Raw genomic sequence first — 25,197 nt, 5'->3', positions numbered from 1 at the left:
AACACTGAGAAATGAGGTTATAATCCATGCTCCATGCCACTGACAGTTAATGCCTTTCTGGATAACATGAAAACAGTCTTCTTACTGTTCTATTATGACTCTCCAGAGGCACTGCTGTTCTAAAATAAAGGATGTAGAGCTGATATTCAGATGTTAAGGCAAACACTATGAGCTGAAGGTAAGATGGCAAGATTAAAAGTAAACAGTTGAGTTTTTGTACACAATATTGTGAAAGACAAAGCTGTTTTTTTTGTCTGTTTTTTGTATCAAAGCTTGCTTCCTGAGGTGTTCTGGTTATAAGACTCTGACTGGCAACTGCAAATTATCTAGTGGGATGAGTGATGGGTGTCGCCATGCAACAGTACATCTGCTTATAAAGATAAGCAGAAACAGGACAGTCTTTTTCAGGAGTGTGCTTTGAAGGAGCTGACCACTGCAAAAGGCACAATGCTTGTGCATGGCAATGAAGGCAGCACTCCCTGCTGGCTTATCTGTTGGGACAGTTATGTCACACAAACAGGGAGAAAAAACAAAACAAAACAAAACAAGAAAAAACACACCAAAAAAACCCTGAGAAACTGGGGAAATGAGGGATAAAAGGCCCTCACTAAACTAAGGACTTCAGAGAAGAACTCCTAAAGAAACAAAATGCCTGGGGGAGAAGGACTTCCAGAGAAACCTTTGATGGAAGAATTCCCTGAGTGGAAAGACTTGGAAGAAGCCCCCCAGGACCTGCTTGCTGCGAAGCTTCCTGGCTTTCTCCCACCCCCGTGGTGATTTGATGAGTTCCTGAGATCAGTGGACCTACTATGAACCATGCTGGACCCACAGTAGTGGCAATCTCCCTTGCTTTCTACAAAGACTCCTTGCTTTTTATTTCCTATCTCTTTTCTATTGTCCATCTTCCCTTCCCCATATCCCTAAGCAACTAGGATTTGTAATAAACTGGTTGGGCTAACATTTGGCCTGTTGTATCTTAATCTTGCCATTGGGTATATGTATATTAAAAGAACCTCCTATCCCTCCTACAAATTGGAGTGAGACAAATATATAGAAAGACTGTCAAAGTCTTTGTGCAGGGTACTATGTGGTTGCGTTTGATTACATAAATACCAAAACTGTGTGCCCACTTTACGAGTAATCTTCAAACTCTGTTGAAGTTATATAAAGGTCAGTTGTTGAGGAGAATTATACAGGCATATAGATAATACATATTTTTCAGGAACTACAGAAATGCTGGATTGCCAATACACAATCCAGTGTAAAATTTTGTTTATAGGCACCTTAACCTTCATTGGAATCTTTTATTTCATTCATATGTTTTAAGTAAGATCTATGGAAGCAATCCAGGTTATGAAGTTATGAAATATTTAATATCTTTGAAAACATTCACAATAGTGACAGTGTTAGCTATATACAAAAAATTGTAAACCAGAGGGGTATGTTCGTTTTTATCAGACTTTTTTTTCTTAGTCATACAGAAGTTCTGAAAATGAAATTTTCCTTGAACCAGAAATGAGACATGAAAGAGCTTATATATTTGACTCATCCTGTACGAGAAGGTTACAATTGCTCTCTGGAATCTTACAAAAAATGGCCTAAAAACATTTTTAAATCTTATCAATATCAACTAAAAATAAGTGTTTTTAGTCACATTTTACCATCCATGACATCTTATAGAATGTCATAATTGACATCACAGCACGCGATGATCACATCATTTCCCATGTCTTGGAGTGAAAACTTATTTGATTTTTCTGTTTCCAATTTCTTGCATAAAAAGAAATCAAAACCAACTGATTTCTCTTAATCCTCTATGACTTTTCTGATTTTAAAAAGATTTATATCAGCTATGTTTTCTATTTTTAGTCCACTTTTTTTCACTTTGTACAGGTGTCTCATGACTTTGATCACATTTGTGAGCTTCTGTTTTGAAGATATTGGCATGCTACATCTTTATGCAGTGTTTGTTAATTTGTTGCCTTTTCCTTTCCTAATTAGTCACGTCAATTGTAATCTCGAGAAAATATATTTAAGTGGGAAGTCAGTTCAGATGTTTGGGTTTTTTTTATGAATTGTTCACTGTACATCAGATTTTACTTGGGTTAAATTCACCAGTCTTTAAATATCCTTCTGAAATGCTCAATTGTTAGCTCTTGAATGACTTTTTTACCCAGCATGTGACAATACTGAAAATGAATTTGCAATCTCATTATTGACAATGGCAGCATACTGCTCCTGTCTCTCTCCCATCCAATAGCTGTGCAAAGCAGATGTGCTAACATTCATTCCCATGCAAGAAATGTTGGTAGCATCTATAACAGCCAGTCATGGCATGCATTTTAACAAGTACCGTGTCCTTCAGAATAAACCAGACACAGGGAGTATTCTGTTTAATAGTAAATAGTGCTACTAACAGGAATAAATTAGACTTTACTGACACTGAATTCACATTGAATAAAAATGCTTTAAGTATCATTTAGAGAACTCAGACTAACATATTCTGATAAAGGCCATTTTGTTTCAAACTATATTTTAAACTAATTTAAGCATAATTCACATCACTAGAGATGTCAGAGACAGAAAATGGTCTTGGCAAGGATATTACAACATAGCTAACAAATGAAAAATATCTGCTTATTAAGACCTTAAAAACAATGAGCTGGGACACCTAGTCTCATAAATCAGTATCCACAGAGTTAAAAATAGTTCAGTGTTCATGTGATAATGGCCAGCTACCCACATAGAGCATAGTGGGAGACAAGGGACATCCAGGTTAACTCACCAAGTATCATATATCAAGGTACATACATTGAATAAGTGAGAGACAGAATTTGGATTCTTTTCCTGCATTTTATAATGTGACAATTAAAATTTTATGTTCAGTAGTGGATGTGGAGTAGAGGAAGGAGACTAGAGAACACAAATCCTTTTTTCCTCTGTTTAGCCTGCTACTTGGGATCAGCAGAGATAAAGAAAGCCAGCTGTGGATTTCCCTTCTGCTACTTTATGTGAAAGTATTTCACTTAGCACAGAATAGAAAATTTCTGCAGGCAGCATATACTTTTCCTTTTTGAGCTTTTCTATTCCTACATGTATAAACTGTCACTCCTTGCTACAAGCAACATCTTTTCTATTCTTGTACTTCTTGTAGAGAAGAAAATACACTTGGCAATGAAGGTGATAGACTTTAATGAAACTAAAGCCATGCAATCCACCAAAATTTAGGCAACACTGCATCTGATGTTTTCAAAGTTTAACAGACTAGAAGTGCATTTTTTGCTCAGTTTCTCCTGTAGTTCCTAAAAACGATACTGTTTCTAAGATCAACTACATTATCACTGATGTTCAGTTTGCACCCACTTCTACTCACACTATATTTGAGGCTCATCCAAGCATTTAAGGGGCAAGAAGCTTATTTATAAATTTTAACAGGTTAATTTATACTGGATATTTCCAAATGAGCTTCTCTTTGTGTATATTGAAACGCAAAATTTCTCTGAGGAAAATTATTGTCACAACATGAAACTCACAGACTGTTCAGTTTAGACTCATCTTCCCAAAAAACACTGGAGAAAAAAGCTGTATCCTCATGATCCTTTTTCCTGCAAAAATGATTTGTGTGAAGAGAAGATCCACAAGCCTTGAAGTGAAACAAAACTGGGTGTTAAGCCTTTAATGAAATGTTCCAGCGGAATAAAGCTAGTTAAACATGGTTTGAGTTCAGTGCAAACAATTCACATAGCTGAATATGCCAAACGTGTTTTGCAGTCTGATCTTCATTATTAAAAGACATTCAAAGTAAAAATAATAATAATAATAATAAAATAGACTTATTTTCTTTCTTTTCTGCTCACGCTTTATGTTGTGCTCATTCTTTAAAACACAAGGTTTTAAAATATGATACTTTTTATTCATTGGATAAATAAGGAAAAATGAATAATTGATGAAACTTTAAGTACTGTTTCTCCAGCAGTGATGCACATCGTTTTAAAAAAATCAGTGCATTTACATAATGCCTGTAACACGAATAGCAGCAGGTGGGGATTTTTCTTTTTCTCCTGTACTGAGAATAGTTTATGTAGCTTCTCATAAAGAAGAGTGCATGCAGCAAACAAAACTGTTCATTTATTTCCTTTATGAAAATGCTGAGTGCTGAGTCTAAACTTCATGCATGTACAAGTTCTTGCAGTTAATTTTTTAATATAACATCATATTTTCTCCTGAATAAATCTAAAAGATTAACTATCGTTCATGTCACCTTCCAGACATTACTTGAGGTTATTCCTGATACAATTAACCTTATTGCCTTCAGTGGAGATGAACACTGATTTGAACCCATATTTCTAGTAGTCTGAAACAGAATGCAGATTTTAAGACTTTTCTTTAAATATATACCTGAGTGAATGTAAAGATAAATAAGCAGAACTTTGATAATTTTATAGATGATACAAAATCACTCTTGATGTACACCAAAATGCTCACCCACAAGCTTCCAGTAAACACTGAATACTACTTGCAGAGTTCTAAAATGTACAAAAGAAGGATAGCCATTGAGGAAAAAAAGGGAACTGCATTTGTAGGACAGCTGTACAGGTGTACATTGAAGGACAGTATATGCTTCTGAAACTCAGATACATATACACAATATCTGGTTGCAGCACTATATATTACATGTAAAAATTTGCAATTTATGTATGTGAACTGAAAATAAAATCACACACAAAAAAGACATTTTTGAAAAGACATCCATGAAACCTATTTTCAAATTACTTTATCAAAACAGAAAGCAATATTCTATATTTTCCACTGTTCACAGGACATTTCCACAGACTAATTTGGCAAAAAGCAAGCCATAGCTCAGGAGCCATCTTATCCAGAGTAGTAATGAGAAAGCAACAACAACAAACTGCTTTATACTGAGATGAGGGTAACGTAACCTGAGAGCTTTCATTTACAATTTACAATTTCCAAACAACCTTGATTTCTCTTTACATTCAATGCTTAAAATGATTTAAAGACTCAATTATCCACTCCCGCCGTCCCCCCCCCCCCCAAAAAAGAGGGATTTCACTGCGTTTTTTTTTTTTTTCCTGCCTGAATAACTCAACACAAATGTGCTGTGCTTGTGGTGGTTTAGAGATTTTTCTAGTGCAGTGATCCACATCCTCATGAATTTAGTTATCTACCACTGCTTTCTTTTAACACATGGACACTTACTAACATATGAAGCAAATTATAATGAAACCAGGATTTCAGAGAAGTTAAACATAAATTCTTGGAGACTATTTCTACACATTTGAATTCCTGCCATGCATGTTTGATAAATGCAGTGTAACAAGGCTCCACCATGTTTACTACATCTCTCAAGGGGCAGAGGTTGAAGTTATACTTTTGCCACCATGTTTGTACCTACATGTACCTACTGCTCATCTCTTGTGAGGAAGACCTTTGAGTGGTTCTTGTACAAACCTGCTTGTAGTATAAGGTAAATAATGAACTGGGAGTTGAGAATATTAAACCACCTACATACAGTTGTGCAGCTGATGTAAGTTCAAATAGTGAAGCCAAATGTTCTCTATTATAATAGCTGGGATACAAGAAACAATTCATGGATTCTTGGTAGCTGTATCCATTTAGAACAGACTGTGAAAGAAGGCTGTAATGACTTTTCAAATATGAATATCGTTGTGCTCATAAATATGTTTATTTGCAGCCCATTTGTAAAGGGCTTAGATGCTATCATTTGACATTTACACTTCTCACAAGAGATGAGTAGTTGAGATTATTTTCCACAAGTCTTAGTTCTATTCAAAATAATGACTAATATTCAAGGAGTATGGAAATATTAGACCAACGTCCCAGCTGAGCTCTAAGTGAAAGACAGCTATGCAATAATCTATTAACAAAACCTTTTAATAACTATGTCTAAAAGTAGTGTTTTGTATTTCTAAACTTTGATAAGACAGGAGAGATATGATATGCACCTGTACTGACAACACATTTGCAATGCCTTCAAACAAAGCAAATAAGCTAGAACAGACTGATACGTGCCTGAAGTTCAGTTTCTTCCAGAGGAGAATCTTTCTCACACACAGTCCTGGCTCAGGCAATCTGATTGTTAACAGGAGTTATAATATCTTCTGCTTTTTCAAAGAAGGGAAATTCTAAGATGTTGAAATGTTCTAGTTTCAGAACACAAAATCTTTTGTTTGGAAATGAGAAGTTGTTTCAGGGTACGTTTAGATCTGAAAGACGGGATGTCTCAGGAGCAGAGGCAAGCAATCTAGGCATTCAGAGCAACACAAATACACACTCATACAAGCACAGACATCCTTTTTTTGAAATAATCCCCATAAGCAGGAAGCAGAAAATCCCTAAGCCAGTGCACTGTTACTTGCTGACCTTTTCCTCTCTCTCCTGCCACAGCCTCTCTCCTACTTTTATTCTTCCCAGGGTCTGCAAGGTTTTTTTCCACTTGCATGCTGTACCCTCATGGCCAGTGCTTGATACAGAGCCCAGGAGGAACACCTGCTTGCAAAAACCATTTGCAAAAACATGATAAACTACCAAGATCAGTTCTCTCTACAAAACAAGATATTTGCAGCTACAGCCACAAATATCAGTTCCCTTAAAACAGTCAGAATACTTTGTTCCATTCCAGGATCATTCTTCGGTCAGGGGTCTGACTGTGTCCCTGACACAGAAGTTAAAAAAAATTAAACATAATAACAAATGAATATTTAAATCAAATCCAAATCAAGGAAGTAGTATTTTGAGGAATTGTTTATTTTGTTAATAAAAATGTTCTAAGCCTCTTGAGTCTTACAGTTATTTGGTGTAAGTAGGATGGCTAACATTTCTCACTTCCTTTTGTAGCCCCATATTCTCAAAGGTGTATATGACAGAAGAAATGTGAAACAACTGAGGTCCACTGCTGTGAAAAAGTTCTATTGTCTGAGACTACCCTATGGGTATGAAGTCTGCAGAACTGCAGAATCCATTCAATAAAAAAAGAGAAAAATACAAGCTTTAAAAGTTTACCAGAAGATGATCACTTTAAACTAGTTTCTTCAGGATCTTGACTCTCCTCTTGTTTTTAATTTGTTGGAAAGTATGCTGGAGTTTGTCTCTTATTTTTGTTTTAAAGCTCTATTTCATCCATAATCTCTGAACTATTTAGTACTGTAAGATTAAACATCACTGCTATAACATCTTTTATTATGTCACCTGTTTTTTTTCAGGGCCAGAAAAATTTCCCCTGATTGAGTTTACTCAGGGCCATAGACCAGTTGTCTCACATACTGACTCAGCAAGAAATCAATAGTTAACGCATTTCTACTCAAAGGATAACTGAATAAGAAGCCTTCTAAGGTTGAAATTAGTTACCATTATTTAACATCTTCAGAAAGCTTAAATGATAGCCAATTCATCTTCCCAAGGCAATCTCTTACTTACACAGTTCTTTGTTTCATGTGTATTTCCCATGTAACCATGTAACTATTCCTAATCTTCTGAAGACATGAATATCAGGCCATGTAAGCATAGTTGTGTGCCTAATTAAACAGCTGAATTCAATGATCTAGGGATTTCAATGGACTTTTGCTTACATATCTCATGTTTACTACAGGAGAATAACGCTGTTATAGCATCTATCTCTGGAGTAATTTATGAAAACAGTGCTAAGTGTGTAACTTCTAGGGATTGTATGAGCTTTGAAGTGTAAAAAAGAATGTAAAAGAAGTCTGTCTGTGAAAAGACAAGATATAAAGGGATGGCAAATGCCTTTCCTCACCAAATATTTTAGATTTTTTTAAAGAACAACATCAGAATTATTGCTTGATTTTAATTTGTCTGCGGTTGATTCTCAAAATAACTTTCACAGGTCATGATTTCCTCATGAATGTAGACAAATAAAAAAAAAACTACTGATAGGAAGAAATGTGAGAGACCTCTGAAAATGGAGGCAGATCTCTGTGACTTTGATTTACGAAGAAAAGTCACATCTCTGCGGGGATGGGAGTATAGGTATGGCATTAGTAAAAGGACAATCATGTATCTTGTCTGGTTCTTCTCTATGGTCTTTCATTTTTACTGGAAGAGCAAAGTGTAGTCTTTCCCTTGAAGAAGAAAGCTGCAGGTACCCACATTAAATTAGATCTACAACAGAGTATTGTAGCCAATCTTGGAAATAGAAAGCTCACAGTTCATCTCTCCTCTGCAATAAAATAAAGGCATGAAAATCTCAGAAATTGCACTGTTCAGCTGACATTTTAATATTGTTCTAACAAGATTTTAAATAAGAAATTTTCAGCAGTTGACTTACAGGCCATTTATAGAAGAAGGGACATCTTCATTTCAATAGTGATCTATTGGCTATTTTATTTTGCAGAAAATATGACCTAAGGAATATTCCTAAAAAGAAGTGGAAAGTAATCAAAACTGAAGAGCAGAAACATTCTGCACTGGTAAAGTATAAATTTATATGTATAAAGTATAAGCACTGTACAGTGCTCAATTCCTCGTTCTATGGCACTACAGTCAACCAAAAACTATTGATGTGATGGAGTTTTTTGTATCAACTTTGAAATGTGTCATTCATTCAGCCTTCTGTCATCTTCATCCCTTTTCACCAGATCACTGAGAGATAAATATGAAACAGAAAAACAGGCTATATTTTAATCAAAGAAAAAAACAAAGGAAATTAAGATTAAATAATCTAGCATTATTAAGATTAACTTTCAACAGTAGATCGTTTTCTGCATGAAAAGCGTTATTCCTAGGTCATTTTATTCTAGCTGTTCAGTTTACATCTGCCTTAATGTTAAATGACTTCTGTAGAACAATGCTGCAGAACAAAAATAATTTTGGAGCTGGTCAGAACTGTTTTGAATCTACTGGAGAATTAGCCTGTACTGTAGGTGTGATAGAGTCATTAAATGGTGTAATTAGCCTTTTATGATTCATCAGTGATGGTTTATTTTTTGAAATGCAATAACTGTGGACTGGGGGATGAACAAATCCATTATGTTTCTAAATAGTACCTGTGTTTTCCAATACAATTTTCCAAAAGATTTACCACTAGTGTGAAGTTAGCATAAACATTGCTACAGCAGACCACTTTGTCACTGGCATAGCCTTATAGGGCTTTTTCGTAAATTGATATACAGCACGTTTTCAAGAGGAATAAAAAATCAGCCTGGACTGAGAAGCACTTGTAATGAAGAGAGAGTCAAAATCAAGCAACAACAAAAAATCATGTTAAAGGAAACAGTTATTATTATTATTATTATTTTTTTTTTTTAAAGCAACACAGAAGAAAGGATGAGAGAAGTTATTCAGGAAGTTTTCAAAGGTCCAGTGGCCTATTATGCTTTCTCACCTAGCTTTCTCATCAGGTTAACTGATATAAAATGACCAAAGGGATGTCTCATAAACGTATGGCATCATGCTGAACTATGAAACGGGGGAGTTGGCCAAGGAAGGGGGGGATGCTGCTTCTTGGGGCTGGTGGTGAGCAATTGTGCTGTGATCACTGTTTTTTTTGTTTTGTTTTAATTATTCTTGTTCATTTGTTTTCTATTTGCTCATCTGTGTTTTTCTTTTTTCCCTAGTTCTTATGAACTGTCCTTATCTCAACCGATGAGTTCTCACACTTCTACACTTTTCAGTTCTGCTCCCCAACCCACTGAAGAGAAGAGAGCAAACAAGTATGTGGTGTTAAGCTGCCTGCCAGGCTAAACATAAGGTCATTTCAAGTATTAGAATATTAATTTTACAAAGTATGTTTAAAAGATGTAATCCAGATCATTTTTTGGGGGGACAGGTATTACCTATGATGTTTGAATGCAACTCTGATAGGCCTCACTAGAAAACTATAAAGACAAAGGGTATAACCTAGTTCTACGTACTTTATTGTTACTGGTTCAAGCATGGAACAAAGCAACAGGAAGCTTCAGACTTCACATACCTGTGTGTCACTAAGGAATTGTTTCTGCTGTTAGATTGCCCTGCCTATGGAGTTTGCTTCTTCATTTGACTACCAGGATGTTGAAGCACTAGGGAAAAAAAAAGACCATAACATCTATAAAATTAGTCTAGTTTTGTTGAATGCATTGTCAATCTGCATCCATGTATGCGCTCATGAATGTGTGATACTGCAGGCCTACCCCAGTGGTTTGTGTAGCATCTTAAAAGCAGGCACATAAATCACTATTTTTATGCAGTACAATGTAGGCATTGACACAAACTTCACTTACCAAATGATACCTTGACATAACACAGTGATATTTTCTATTTCTGAATAACTAGATTTCAAAAATTAAAGGTAATCTGTTAGAATAAAAAAAAGGTTAAAAGGGCAAGCAAAAAAGAAAGTATGAATAATTAAATAAATGCAAGAAGCAAAGTATGCATTTTCAAGTTCACAAATTTTTAACTCTCTTGGAAAAACAGATCCACAAGGAAATATTCTTAATGCCATACTCATTAGAGCTTAAAGCAAGATTTTTTCTTCATATACAAACACACTAAAACACACAGTAACATTCTATAGCACTATATGGTGTGTTCTTACAGCTAAACAGAATGTTTTTTTTACTGAGGATTTTCAGATATTATACATTTCTAGCCACAGTGACTAGTCTTGCTTTGATTTGTTAGGCAAGATCAAAAGATAAGCATTCAGGTCTCGGACTAGAAGCAGAAAGTCTAGAAGATCACTTCTCAGGATGGCAGACATAGTGCTCAGAGAGCCTGACCCTGTCTTATTGCCATAGCAACAGATCAAGTTGCACTTCTCTCCAGTTTAAACTCCAAAGCAGAACATGATTATCACTCCTCAAAAACATCCTATTTCTTCTCTTCATTAACACATATGGCTACACTTATGGTATTTCTTGTAACTATCCAATTCCAAATAAATTCCTACGGCTTGGTATAAAAACAATTAATTAAAAAATACGTATTCTGGCCATCCACTGAGTATTCAGAATGATAGTACCTTAGGTAGGACTCAATAACCCAAACATCATAGATTCACAGAGTACTTTGGGTGAGAAGGGACCTTAAAAGATCAGCTAGTCCATCCTCTCCTCTCACTGAAGGCTCGCTTCCTACTGGGTCCAGATTCCCAAAGCCCTATCTGACCAGTCCAAAGAGGAGCAACATTCTCTGGGAAATCCAATCCAGTGTCTTATCAGATTCACTATGAATAATTTATTCCATACAATTAATCTAAATCTAAATAGTTAAAGAACGTAACTTAACTGTAACTCTTAACCTGTCAATACATGCTGTTAGAAAGTCCCTCCCCTTCTTTCCTGTTGGCTCCCATAAAGAATTGGAATACAAAAGAGGTCTTCCTGGAGTCTTCTCTAGGCTAAAGAGCCTCGATTTTTCTCAGCCTTTCTTGTGTCAATAGAATTTATAATTACTGCAACTTTCATGTGAATCTGTATTTACAATCAGCACTGAGAATCATTCTCATCCCAGACCATATCAAACAGAAACAAGTCCCTTACCCAAATAACTATATTTTTGCTCTGTGTATCTCCCATTTTCACAGACATCATATTTGCAAGTTCTGGAACATATCCTGATATTTTCCTCCTGTTATGATTTTATGACACATTAAAGCAGATTCCCAAAGATATTCATGCTCACAATTATATAGAAGGGTAAATTTTCTGAAAGACGCAAGTCAATTATCTGATACCGGAATCAATGAACTGTAGAATATCTTGAGTTGGAAGGGGTCTGTGTAGGAAGGTAGGCAACTTTTTCTTAGTGTTATTTATAACAATAGCAGGCTTTTTGTTTTTGTTTTTGTTTTTGTTTTTTAATGCCCTTAAAATCTGAAATGCAATTGAAAATTTGGTTCCAGTTTAGAGGAAGGAAAAGGAGAATATGACATAGGTTCTATCATTTTAAAGATGAAAATCAGATAAATCTATGTATGGAAAATCCAATAACAAGATCAGTAAGTCACTTTCCAAAATACGAAAAGGCTTTGAAAAGTATATGCCCTATTGATGATACTAGGAATTTGGGTATTTTGTTTGGTTTTTTTGTGTGTGTGTGTGCAGATATCTTGGATATGCTGAATTGTGGCTGTGGACAATAAACCCATTTTATACATCTGGAGACAGAACCCTGATATCCTAGAAAACAGATTAAATCATAGATGTGCTATTACATTACTAATATTCACTATTATTTAGGAGCATTATTATTTTCAAACACTGGGAAAGAATATGCACATACGGTTCAGATCAAAATTCAACTTGGACAAACATATTTGTGATTTCTATTGCCACGATGATGATAAAAATACATATTTCCACAATGCAATCACTCACCACCCACCAATCGATGCCTTGCTATCAACACAACTGCCTGCTGACCAATGCTCCACTACCAACACAAGGTCTCACTGACCGATGCCCGCGAATCCTTAAGCAGATGCCAGTCAATCTGTGGCCTTCTCATTATGTCACATGGTGTGGAATAACCGCTTACCTAATTCAGGCCTGCTCTCCTCGCTCTGCCCTGTCCCCTGCTGCTGCACCATAAAGGCAGTGGCTCTTCCCATCAGTCAGCAATACACTCCCATCAGTCAGCAATAACCAAAAAATCTGTGTGCTGTTAAAACTGTCTCAGCTGAAATCGGGACAGAGGGGGAAGAGTAAAATATAGCAAAAAGAATGCAGTTCCTTCATTTTATTTTTCCGAGAAACTTCCAGAGATGACTTCAGCTTAGAAGGAGAATTATACTATATAAAATAAGGAGAGAACATCTGAAAATTGCATTCATTCATTTTTAAGTGGGCAGACATTTCCCATCTCAAAGGGCTCAAAAGCTGAAGTTATTCCAGCAGGACTTGTGCTTCCATATATCCATTCCTAAACTCATATTATCATATATTTGATTTTTTTTAATTTGTTTTCATGAAGTATCAGTTTCCTGCATGCACATATCTTTCTCTGGGAGATTGATTTACTTCCAGCATGTCTACTTGCATTGTTGCAAGTAATATGTTGATGGACTGACATATTAGAACATCACCAACAAAGTTATTGACAGTACTCAATTACTGAATGTCAGCAGTATTTTATTTGTTCTCATTTGTATAGCATTAAAAGGATCTCAATGAAAGAAACAAAACTATGAATGATGTAAGACAGGAAACTAAGAATTAAGTGGCAATGTTGATTAGCCTCTCTTCAGTGCACAAAAGGAGTATGATTTTGTGTTTTAGTGTTGACTGGGGGAGAAAGCAGATGAGATGATAAAGAATCGTATCATAACAAGTAGCAGAGAGAAGCTTAGATGTCTACACAAACCTGTGCTTATTTTTTTATTTATTTACCTAAACCAAACAGTGAAGACAAATGAAGATTCAAACAGAAAAGAGAAAGAACTAGTAAACAAAATCACTTGCTTGTTTTACTCAGGTTTATAAATTCTGCGTATTTATGTTCTTTGCTGATTAACTGACTCATAAATATGCTGGATTTAACAATCCAAAGCAAGAGAGTTGTTAAAAAATACAGCCCATTCCGATCCTTGTTGTCTGAATACTTTTTTATAGAGATAGTACAAGTGCTTTTGGAATCCCAAGTACACTATCTAGGTAGTTTGACCATAACTATAACAGCTATTATTGTTGGATGTTCATAATGATTAAAAATGGACAACTTGATAAAAATTTGTTGTGGTTTTGTTATTTTTGTCAGTATTCCACATCATGACATCATGTAAAATAGTGGGAGTTAAAGAGTTAATGTTCTGGTTCCATGGACTGCCTTTTCTGGGCACTTCTGGTTCTCGGAGGGGAGGGGAGAAGGGGAGAATTCCCAGAGGACTTCACATGCAGAGGAAGCAAGGTGGAGCTCCGGGCAGGACACCAGCCGCTCTGCCTCTCACTGACTTTCGGTTTGCTGTGGGGAAAGCACATGGTTCCCCTCAAGTCTAGAGCAAGATCTTAGCTTTGGACACTTCTGTATTGGAACTGTTGAATCACAGCCTGAACCTCTGATTAATCACCTGAGGCAAGTACTGAGTCAGCCTTGGGAGCACAGGTGAAGGCAATTGACCTGTGTGACCAGAAGGGGTGGAGTCAGGCTCCACATCTCTTAGACCTCATTTAAGGGCTGGCTGCCACTGAGGAAGGATCTCTCTCTGGTGATCGCTCCTCATAAAGTTTCTTGTCAGCCTACAGCACCAGTGAGCACCTTCCATTTATCTCTGATTATCTTTTCCAATGTGATAATCTTACTAGCCTAACATCTGTATACTTATTGACCATGCACTGTCTCATTTTGTTGGATTTAGTAAATTACTGTTCCTCCTCAGATCGTTACCGTTGTTGTTGTTTTGTTTGTTTGTTTTTCAGACCCATCTGCTATCTCCCTACCCTTCCTCCTCTCCCACACTGCATGGCCCACAAGTGCCTTGCTTCATTAGTCAGAGAACCAGGGCTGGCCAGGCCACAAAATAGCTAATGCTCTTTTTTTTCCCCCTTTCCATGACAAAATTAAACACACATTCATATACTCTGGTTGAAGATAACCGATTTAAAGAAAGCTAGATACGCACATAGGATAGCCTTACATGAAACAGGAGAAGGTTCTTTTTCCTCTTTACTTTACTTCCCTTTTCTCTCTCTTCATTCCAGCTTCTTGGTAAGATTTTAGACCAACCCAAATTTCAGAAAAAAAATAACTCCACTCCAGGAAAAAGAGCATATACAGAATACATTTTGCACAGCTGTACAGAAAGGATTTACTATGTGCCACAGGCTGCTATCTCATAGGAAACTTACTACATAGTCCATTCATCTTTGCTTGTCAGAAAAAGCAGCATAATGGATTGGCAAATGCTCACTGCATACCTTTGTTCTTGCTGAAGTTTTACCACTCATATGAAAAAACTTCCTCATCTTTAAGACAGTAAAAAGGTGAGGGAAAGGAGATACAGTTAAATGCTATAAAATAGACATAATTTTGATTTATGTCACTAATCAGGTATTTCCTCTGGGCACTAGGCTATTTGGTGGTTGGGTGCAAGCTTAAGATGTCTCACAACCCTTATCTCTAGCACTAATCTCCAGCAACTAATCAACTCATTTTCACTCTGTGTTTCACTTTCTCTGCTCATCCTTTTTGGTTTATGCATACAATTGGAAACAACAAAGAAGCATCATTCTCTGGAGGTTAGTAGGTAGCTCACTTCTTTCCAAAAATCCAAATCCAAGTCAAGAAAGAGAAGGTAAATAAAAACAGCGAGGAGAAATTTATACAGAAAGGAAGTAAGCTATTAACACTAACTCTCTCAAATTAAATTTAGAGAAATATACGGTCCTTAGCATATCTTCCCCTAGTTTGAATAAAAACAGGCTCTCTATGAGTCTTGCTGTCTATCCCTTATCTATCTATTATCCCTACCTGAGGTAGATTCTCAGTAATTTGGAAGAGTACAGAAAAGGCACAAAGGAGTTGAAAAAGAACTGCATAAGTACAGAAAATGATTCTAATAGAAAATGAAGAAACCCTTGTATAATTTATTAGTCTGTCTTAAAACTAGAAAAGTTCCAAAATTAGTTTTGTGGGCAGAAATCACAAGATTCTGATTTCTTTTTTTTTTTTTTCTTTCAAACATTAATTATGGTACATATTGTTGACTACCAAGGTAGGACTTTTACAACAAATGTCTCTGTTGAAATAAAAGCAAACTGAAGAAAAACCAGAACAGATTTAGGAACAAATTTTGATAAATGGACTGTTTTATTATAAAGCTAGTATTATGGAATACTGCCAGTGAAAAGTTTTGACAAGAAGGTATGAAAATGATAGTTTTTTATAAAAACAATTATTGTCTGCAGAATTCACATTTATATCCGTGGTATTTCTCCTGTAGAGAAAGCCATGTTTCTTTTCACAGAAAGAAGTACATGTATTGACTGCCTTACACTTTAAGGCAATACTCATTTCATTGTAATTACTCTTCTCTTTAAATTCTCTGTCACACACTTGTAACTGTATTGTAATGCAGTGCTGAGACTCTAAACTATTGTTCAGCAAAGACAACAATACTGTGTATACTTTGTACTAGATATTTTAATACCAGTCACTGAAAAGGAAAGCTTGGAGAACATGATATTTGCACGCAAGAAAAAAATAGGAAAATTTAGATGAGAAGTGAATATGTTTTCAAAGATTTATAGAAATGGTGATTTTGCAGTTTCTGAAAACAAAATATATCATCCTTTGAATTCAAGAGATACCTCTTCTGTAATCACTTATGCACATTTGCAGGACAAAAAAAAAACCCCAAAAAACAAAAAAACAGTTGGCATATTATCTATCTCAACTTACTCCTAATGAGACTAATAAAAACACTTCATTTTATGACAGTCAGGTTTTGCAAAGATTTGAAGTTCCTAACTATCTCACTTTGAAAAACATTCTGACCATAATCAGCAATATATGTGGTATATGGAGCCCAAAATACTGAACAAGATATGGTTTTAATTTATGAAAGCTCTCGATTACTCATAATAATTACAGCTCTTAAAAAAAAAACCAACCAAAAACAGAACAACAAAAGGCTAAAATCAGTGATATTTTCTGTCTTCAGGATTCCAAAACTGAAAAGAAAGAATCTTCTTTCTCTTAGTGCCATTTAATTAGGCTACTAATATTGGAAAGGTTCCCATTCAGAAGATGAAATATCCTGGGAAGATACGGAGATTCAGAGATTCAAAGTTGGATCATCCCTTGTACAATATTTTTTTTCTTTTTCTTTTTCAAGAACAAGGTGTAGGTAGATCCTTTGAAGTAAAATTCTACCACACATTTCTGACAAACAACACTCAGTCATTTCAGAACATCCAAATATTAACTGACTGAACTACAGTCTGAGCTCCATCTCACACAGATCAACAGCATTTTAAGCAGATGTTTTTTATGATTATTTTTACCTCCAAATAAATATTTCTCTCCAGTTTTAACTTGTAGAGGGCTGTTTGTTCGAACAGCAGAAGCTTCATCTCCATCAATGGTGAGAACTGCAAAATTTTCTTTAGCTAGAAATCGAACTTCATGCCATTGCCCATCATTGAGACCAGAGCCTAGAAAGAACAGAAAACACAGAAACATTTTACATTTATTATTTATAAGTGGCTAGTGTGCCTCTTCCAGTCTCTGTATGCAAAGTCTAATGAGGTCTATTTCAGAAACGAAATAACTTCAGTGTGAAAACCAGGAAGCATTATTGAAGTAGCTATTAAAATAAAAATGGCATTATCATGATAAATGCAAATCTTGAAACTACTGAACTGACCATTCTGTCAAGTATAAGTGTTTTTAAATATACGTTATCTCTTACCATACCCACCAAAAAGCCATGTTCTACATTTCTCTAATGAGAAATATATTTTAATTATTTGTGTGACCAAGCTCAAAAGGAAAATATTTTGATTAATAAATTTAATTATAGTCAACAGATCCACACACGCTAGCGACTGCTGCAGCTATTTATGCTTATGATAATTGCTTTTATCTAAAGCTACATATTTGCAAGAAGAAGGAAAGAAAACGAAGAGAAGAAAACTTTTGTGGAAGCTGAATATGCAGATAATCTTGTAACTGAGATGTGAGTTTAGTCAGGGGAAAATGAAGACATTATCACAAATCCATTGTAAATCCAGCAAATGTCTACCAAAATTCTGAACTTTAGAGGATCACTATGCTCCCTACACTGACAGTGTGTATATATATGTGTGTGTGTGTGTACCAGAAATGAAGTACAGGGATCCATTCATTCTCTTTCTTTTTTCAAACCACAACAACAAACCATAACCAAAAAAAAAAAAGCAACCAACCAACCAAACAGAAGAACTGAAGTACGTTTCAGTTGTCTCTAGGAGCTAGTAGAAAAGCATCTTGCTTACCATGTTCAGTTGGCATTTATGAACAGTAAAAGAGAGGAGTGTTCTGGTCATTTTTTTGGAGGTAGCTTACATGGTATCAACAAGCAAATGGCAAATATTCTCATAAAAGAAAATTCCAGATTATAGCACCTGTTCAAAGTAACAGATCTTCACCTAGAAAAAGGTGCTATCACCTTAGCAAATGTACTTTGCCAAAATAGGCTGCAGTGTGATGCAAAACAGTGTCTAAAATTAAATAGAACATGTAATATCAGAAATAAAAAAGAAAAACAAAATTTCAAAATGTTCATATGACATCTCTTATGAAAAAGGAATAAATGTCATGGCAAAAAGATAAACCTGGACAATTAATGAACAATTTTTTCCAGATGTTTCTACATGTTTAAGATTCAAGATCAAGTTCTCATATAACAGTTTTATGTATTGGAATACTCTTGAAAGATACATTAATGCAAATATAAATGGCAGATACATTTCAAAATCGCGTCAGTAAGGAATATTTCTGACATGGCTTGGTCAATCTAGTGTAAGAATAAATGAATTTCAAGTAAGATTTCTTTTGTTTATGAGCTCCTTTTTCACTATATTTTACAAACCAATAAGAAAAACACTGAATTCCAACTCACAAAGTTACATATTACATATAAACTCAGAGAGGAACAATTTCTTTAAATATAAAGAAATAAAGAGGTATAAAGAGGTTAAATATGAGGAAAACATTTTTTACAGTGTAGTTAGTGAGGTACTGGAACAGGTTGTCTTGTGATTTGGTGGATGCCCCGTCCCTGGAGACTTTGAAGCAAGGCTTTGAAGGCTGGATCAGGTGCTGGGCTGTGGGTTTCCTTGTTCATTGCAGGGGAGATGGACTAGGTGACCTTCAAAGGTCCCTTCCAACTCTAAGGATTCTATGATTCTGTGCTTCTATGTTTTTATCCCTTGTGGTGATTACAATCCTGATTTTAAAAATTATCCTTTAACCATTAATTTCTAATGATTATTTCAAGATAATCAATGTAAAAAAATAAACAAAATAAGGCAACATACTAACATTACCTTTTACACTGCAGAAAAGTGTACAGAGTATGTACTTGAGTATGTCTTTCTATATACATGTATACAGGATGGTACCTATGGCACTGAAGACAAATGCCAGGTGTCTCCAGAACACAACAGAAAGGTTGAAACTATAGATCTAGATATTTTTTCATTTTCTTTCTGTGGCTTTTATGAAAAAATGTTAATGCAAGTTTAGATTTCTTAGTGTCAGGAAATTTCATCTCTCTCCTCACTAAGATTTTTCTTGATAGGAATTTGAATTATACTTCCATAATCATTCTTCATTGCATACAGACTGTTGCGTTCTATTAAACAGTCATATGCATAATTAGTAATTATAAGGCCCACTGTCAATAAATGATGAGAACATATTATCCTTGTATGTTCACTGGAGTTAACAACATTGTGATGCGTAGTATAGGCTGTCACCAGCATTTTATGAAAATAAATCACTGATGTACGTAGTTCATAAGCAGAATTGTGATAAATCACTGAGTTCACTGTTGCTAAAATTCTCATGACACTACCAGCTAAACTTGGCTGAGCACAACTTTTTCACTGTAACAGGAAGGAATACATGTCTGCTACTGAAAACCAGTGCTTTGTCTTGGAGACATTGGGACCTGTCATACCTGTTGGGACCAAGTTATACCAAAAAGCATATTCTCATTCACAGCATCAGTGAGTTCATTTAGCTACCTGGGAATCTGCAGGCAAACAACCCACTTCCCCCCCAAAAAAGCAAGCAAACAGACTTTTCACATCTGAGTCGTTACATAAAACATATGCACATAACAGAAAAACTGATATGGCTGTTTACTTTGCTGTCACCCTTGAAATGCCAGCATAGCAAGAAATTCCTGTAACTTAAGTTTTACAGTTGTCATTTGTTGTAATGACAAATGAGGAAAAACAAACACCAACACATAGGCTAAAATGAGCCTAATTTTTAATATAACTACCATGTCAAAGGAATCTGAATGTCAAATTAATCATGTTGAGGTCCTGCTATGTTTTTAAAAATTTCCTCAAATGTCCTTATAAAATACACAATGATAACACTGATACTAATAAAAAATATGTGACGATAAACACTCTTATGTTCTGATCTACTGAAAACCTGAACATTACTTTCTTGCTTAAATAGATGACTATAGAAGATACTGCACACTCAAAAACATACCTGCTTGCCTTACTATAAATTTATTAGCCACTTTGTCACTGTATGGGAACTGCTGAATCATGGCCTGAACCTCTGATTGATCACCTGAGGTGAGCTCAGCCCTGGGAGCACAGGTGAAGGCAATTCAGCTGTGCTGCCGGAAGGGGTGAAGCCTGGCTGCACCTCTTCTAGACCCATTTAAGAGTTGACTGACTGCCAGTAGGGAAGGACCTCTTTCTGGAGATCCTCCTTTTGGAGTTTTCCAGTGAGCTCAGGACAAGGGTAAGCTCTTTATCTATTCTTTTTGGTGTAACAACCTGCTTAGCCAAACTGTCCTGTGTATTTCTTAATTATAACATGTATATTCATTGGTTATGAATACCAACACAAAGCAACTTCAACAGTGAAGTATGGTGCAAAACAGCAACAGATTTGCAAATGTCCTGTAAAATTCATATTCAATAATGAATCCTTGGCAAATAAATATATTTATCACAGTAAATCTGTTGTTTCATGCATGATTTGCCCTCACATAACAGGGGTGTTATGTAAAAGGATTTTCAAATAAAGGTGCTATAAATTTGGTGGTTTAATTTTATTGTTGTTAAAACATAATCGAATCGCATCTGAGATTTCATAGCATGTTGAATGAAAACTACACTTCATTATGTCTTGTGTCTTGCTGTCAGGAAAACAGGTTGAACAGCTTTAAAAAATCAATTGAAACATTTACTAGAAGAAAGAAAAAAAATTCGTTGCTTTTTAAGTCATTCAAAGTAGAATAACTTAGTCATCTGTTTATAAAACAATTTTCCCTTCCACTTTGCTTAAAATTGTGTTAAACAGCACAAAAAAATATGATTTTATTACCTTCGTGCTCTATATATGCCAACTTATTTTAAACTTCTATGAACCATAAAACACACTGATGTCTATGCTTTACTTTACCTGAACCCAAATTTCCAATTAGATATTCCTCTATCTGTGAGCAAAGTGTTTCATACACTTACAGTGGCATTCCTTCAGAAACTTCCAATTGTCTTATGCTCATGAACTAGCTTTCATGCTACTGGTATTTGTTCTTTTTAGTATCACTTCCTATCATGGTCCCAGAGGAATTTTGCAATGGGAATTTGCAGAAATGGGCAAATATCATCAGGATTATTTGGGTTTATGTATGAGTTATACAAAGCATGCAAATACAAGGGACTAAACACAGCATATTAAAATGAATAATTACAGTTAATGCATTGAGTGTTCTGTAGGTATAGCTCTCATAGTAATTTGTTTAAATATTAATATCTATATTTCCAATGGAAGAAAAATACAGTCTTCGTCATAGACCATCTTAAAATGAGAATTTGTTTCTTGTAAGGAAACATTAGCTCAATTTAAATCGGGACCTAAGGATGGAAGAAGTAACTAGTTTATGACAAGTGTTTTTATAAACCATGCCAGTTACAACTACAGCTTCCCCCACCTTTTTGCTGCAAAATAATAACAGTTAGCCACTGTAACAATCAAAATCAATCAACTTCCTCTGCTTCCTTTTGCTCATACACATATAACAGGGTTTAGAAGTCATTTTCATTAAGAACTACTTTTTTGTTTTGTTTTTGATTTTAACTTTATTAGAAATTGTAGAATGCAGGGATACACAGATGTGTGGATTTGTATCTACACATCTGCTGTAGAACGCCATCCTAGTCCATACTTATACCTTAAGTAGAATACAGAGAATCCTAAGTTTGGAAGTTTAGTAAATTTATTGTTTCAATTGGCCATAGCATCCTTTCTTCTTCAAATGGTTGTGTCTCCTTCTCTCTGAGCTGATTCTGTAATGAGTGGTTGTAAAAAAGTGTATATTTAGTTTAAGGATAATAATAGTTGTCTTGCTACATGGAGAAAATGATTTTTTTTTATCACCTATTATTATGAGAACCAAACTAGAGACAATTCTGCCTGCCAAAATTATGTGTCTTATGGTCCTTCAGCTGCAGCATTTATAGAAACTAAGCAAGGTCACATTGCTTCAACGTACATTATCTGTTTCTGCGTTCGCTAGCTCTCACACCTGTGCTCTCAATTTTACTGTCTTCATCTATTTCAAGCCTCTTTTGTTTATATCTTCTGTCAAGTTATGACAGAAATTTTCATTTTTTAAAACTACTGCTTTTTCTCCTCTACTGGGATCGAGGAAATGGGATTCCTCAAGAATTTCAATTATTACATTCTTTATATTTTTGAAGTCTCCTCTTTTTTTTTTTTTTTTTTTTTTTTTTTAATCAAAATTTGTTTCCCTGTGTAAAACATAAATATAAATTAGCTTCAGAGAGAGTTCTTCTATTCAGGATTAAATTAAGAAATTTTAAATGCAGAACATTATTCCATATTAAAGTAGTTAACAGTTGACAAATAGGACCTGGCTGCGAGAGAGACTTATCTATCTCTCAACACTAGCAGGTTGTTCTTCTGCTCTGTGAATAGAATTCCCGCTATTTATGTTGTGAATGAATTACAATTATAAGGAAATTTCTTTTTCTCACTAGTCCGAATATGAACATATTAGCCGTACAATGGGTTACAAAAACATCTACACTAAACTGTGAAGAACTTTTTAATGAAACAGGTAACATAAATCAAAGAGAATGCAGAGCAGTGTATGTGTGTAAAGCACAAATGAGAAAGCAAAGCTGTCAGACTAAATCATAGTTGTCTAATAAAATATTAGATGGATTTGAAATATTCCTATATGGTCCTACATTGAATAATAATAATAATAATAATAATAAATAAAATTCCAAATTCTCCTCCAGGGAGAACAGAATGAAAAAATACAATTTCCAGCATGAACAGATGCAACTTTCCTATTGGATCCTTTAAAATACCACCATGATATATCATAGACAAGTCAGGTTAATTCTAAAACTAAGGCAGTATTTTTGAGAGCTCTGAAGCACAAAAGCAGGTATTTGAACGTGAGGTATTATATAATGAAATTATACTCAATTGTCATGTTTTTATGATTTTTGTTACCAGTATTCCACATCAGAACACCATACATGGCACTGGGAGTTCAAGAGTTAATGCTCCAGTTCTCTGAATTGATGACAGTTTCAGGTACCTGGTTTTCAGAAGAGGAGGAGAGCTACATCTCCCAGAAGACTTCACTGTTCTGTTTTCTTTTTCCATTCCGAGAGAAAGATAAAACTGTTTGCCTGTCATGCCATGCCCCTTCTTCCTTTTACTGCACGTTTCTCTGTGTGTGCTCCCTAGCTGTCTCACCTTCAGCAATAGTGTAAGGCCTTCGTTTTTTGAGCACTCATTTTATTTGATTTATTAATCTCAATTCCAATTATACTGCATTATATTGTGTGATCTTGCATTACAATATCACGTTTAGTAAATTACCTTTCCTCCTCAGATTGTTGCTGCTGTTTTGTTTTTAGGCCCATGTCTCTACCCTTTCCCCATTTTCCCCTTCCCCCTTTCTCAGGGCTTGGGTCCATGGGTTCCCCCACCCCTTAGTCACGGAACTGGGCTGAACCAATCCACAGACTGTTGACATCAATAAAACAAAAGAAAAATTATTTAAGTGTACACAGAAATCAGTGTAGTAAAATAAGCCTTTCAAAGATAACATTTAATACTGAAATCAATGAAAAGAGTAGAATGAGAAATGCTTATTTAAAATTCCTGTGTGAGTTACATGAAAGTTTTCCTTGTACACGCAAAATATCAGAAACAAAGCTTATTCTTCACAGTAATGATTTTACCTTTGCTTATAAATATTAACGTAGGACTTACTACTAACATTTTTATTCTTCTCTTCCTATTGCATGTGTATAGAGTAAAAGATAAATGATTTTGTGAAACAAATAGGCAAGACAAATGTGGAACAATTAAACTGTTGTGCCTTTATTACAAATAAGGATTATAGAGCACAGTTAAATAATTTACTTATAGTTACACTGAAACAAAATAGTCAAGTGCGTGTCACTATACAAGACAATTTGTATTTCTAATTATCGTATTTCCTATTTTAATGCTATAATAGAAGAAATTTGATTATACTAATATTCAAATATTTTTAAAAATCATTATTACTGTCCATTTTAACTTCTGGTCTATCTTTCTAACTACAAGAAGCAGCCAAGAAAAGCCAGCAATTTAAAGGATTCTTCCATCATTTTGCAATGAAATGTCTATTTTAAGTGCATATGGAATGGAGAATGTTAGCAGGCAGAAGAAAGAGGTGAGCTTTTTGAAGTGGTCTTTCAGTGAATAAACATGAATGAAATTTATGTTCATGATCGTAAAACATAGACCTACAACAATCAAAGAATTGCTGATATTTCCTAAGAATGGAATGTTATAAGTAGTCTTTTAGGTGACTGCACCATTACTTGGTAACCCTGGCAGAAGTTGGTTTCTTCAGGCAATTTAATAAAATAAAAATAAAACAAAGCAGGTACATCATTTAGCAGAGTAAAACAGTTGACATTTCACCTAACTGTAATTTCTCTTGTAATGTCTGTGATATAGTTTCCAATCTCAGTACAGCACACCTCTTTTCCTTCTGTCTTCAGCCTCTTCAAACTTTTAATTGGCATCACAGTAACTGAATTTCTTTTGCAACTCTGTTTCAGGCACTGAGTAATTTTCAGTGAGTCTTTGGAACTTAAGACCATGCTGTCCATACATTCTAAATAAGTTTCACTATTAATTTAGAGGCTGGCTCCCTCTACTCAATGCAATATATAAGTAGTGAGACCTTCGTATGTATATTTTAGCTAAGGATATACATAGAATTTACATGAATTGTAATTTAGAATTGAAATATGAGTTATTTCTTTTGTAGCTTTCTTCAAACAGTGGCTAATGCAAAAGGCCTAGTACAGCTAGAATCATCACAGAATCAAGCTGAAAATCATTTGAGTGTATTTGTGACAAAACTACTCTTAAAAAACTATTTTTAGACATGCTGATTAAATTGACCAATTTAGACAGAAAATAAATCAAGAT

The 25,197-nt window shown here is 35.0% G+C and overlaps 1 protein-coding gene across 1 annotated transcript in view; it reads right to left on the bottom strand.

Moving 5' to 3' along the window:
• The window catches only part of CNTNAP2 (contactin associated protein 2), a gene marked incomplete at both ends in the record, with an annotated part of 665,714 nt that overhangs the window by 274,752 nt on the left and 365,765 nt on the right, over positions 1-25,197 (bottom strand). Inside the window, one exon of the mRNA XM_079533370.1 lies at positions 16,983-17,132. Coding sequence (XP_079389496.1) covers positions 16,983-17,132 — 150 coding nt within the window. The remainder of the gene's footprint in view (positions 1-16,982; positions 17,133-25,197) is intronic.

The sequence above is a fragment of the Tetrao urogallus genome (genome assembly GCF_951394365.1).
Source record: "Tetrao urogallus genome assembly, chromosome: 3".
Classification (NCBI taxonomy): Eukaryota; Metazoa; Chordata; class Aves; order Galliformes; family Phasianidae; genus Tetrao; species Tetrao urogallus.
The sequence above is the reverse complement of the archived record's forward strand: the minus strand, read 5'-3'. Positions and strand labels throughout refer to the sequence as shown.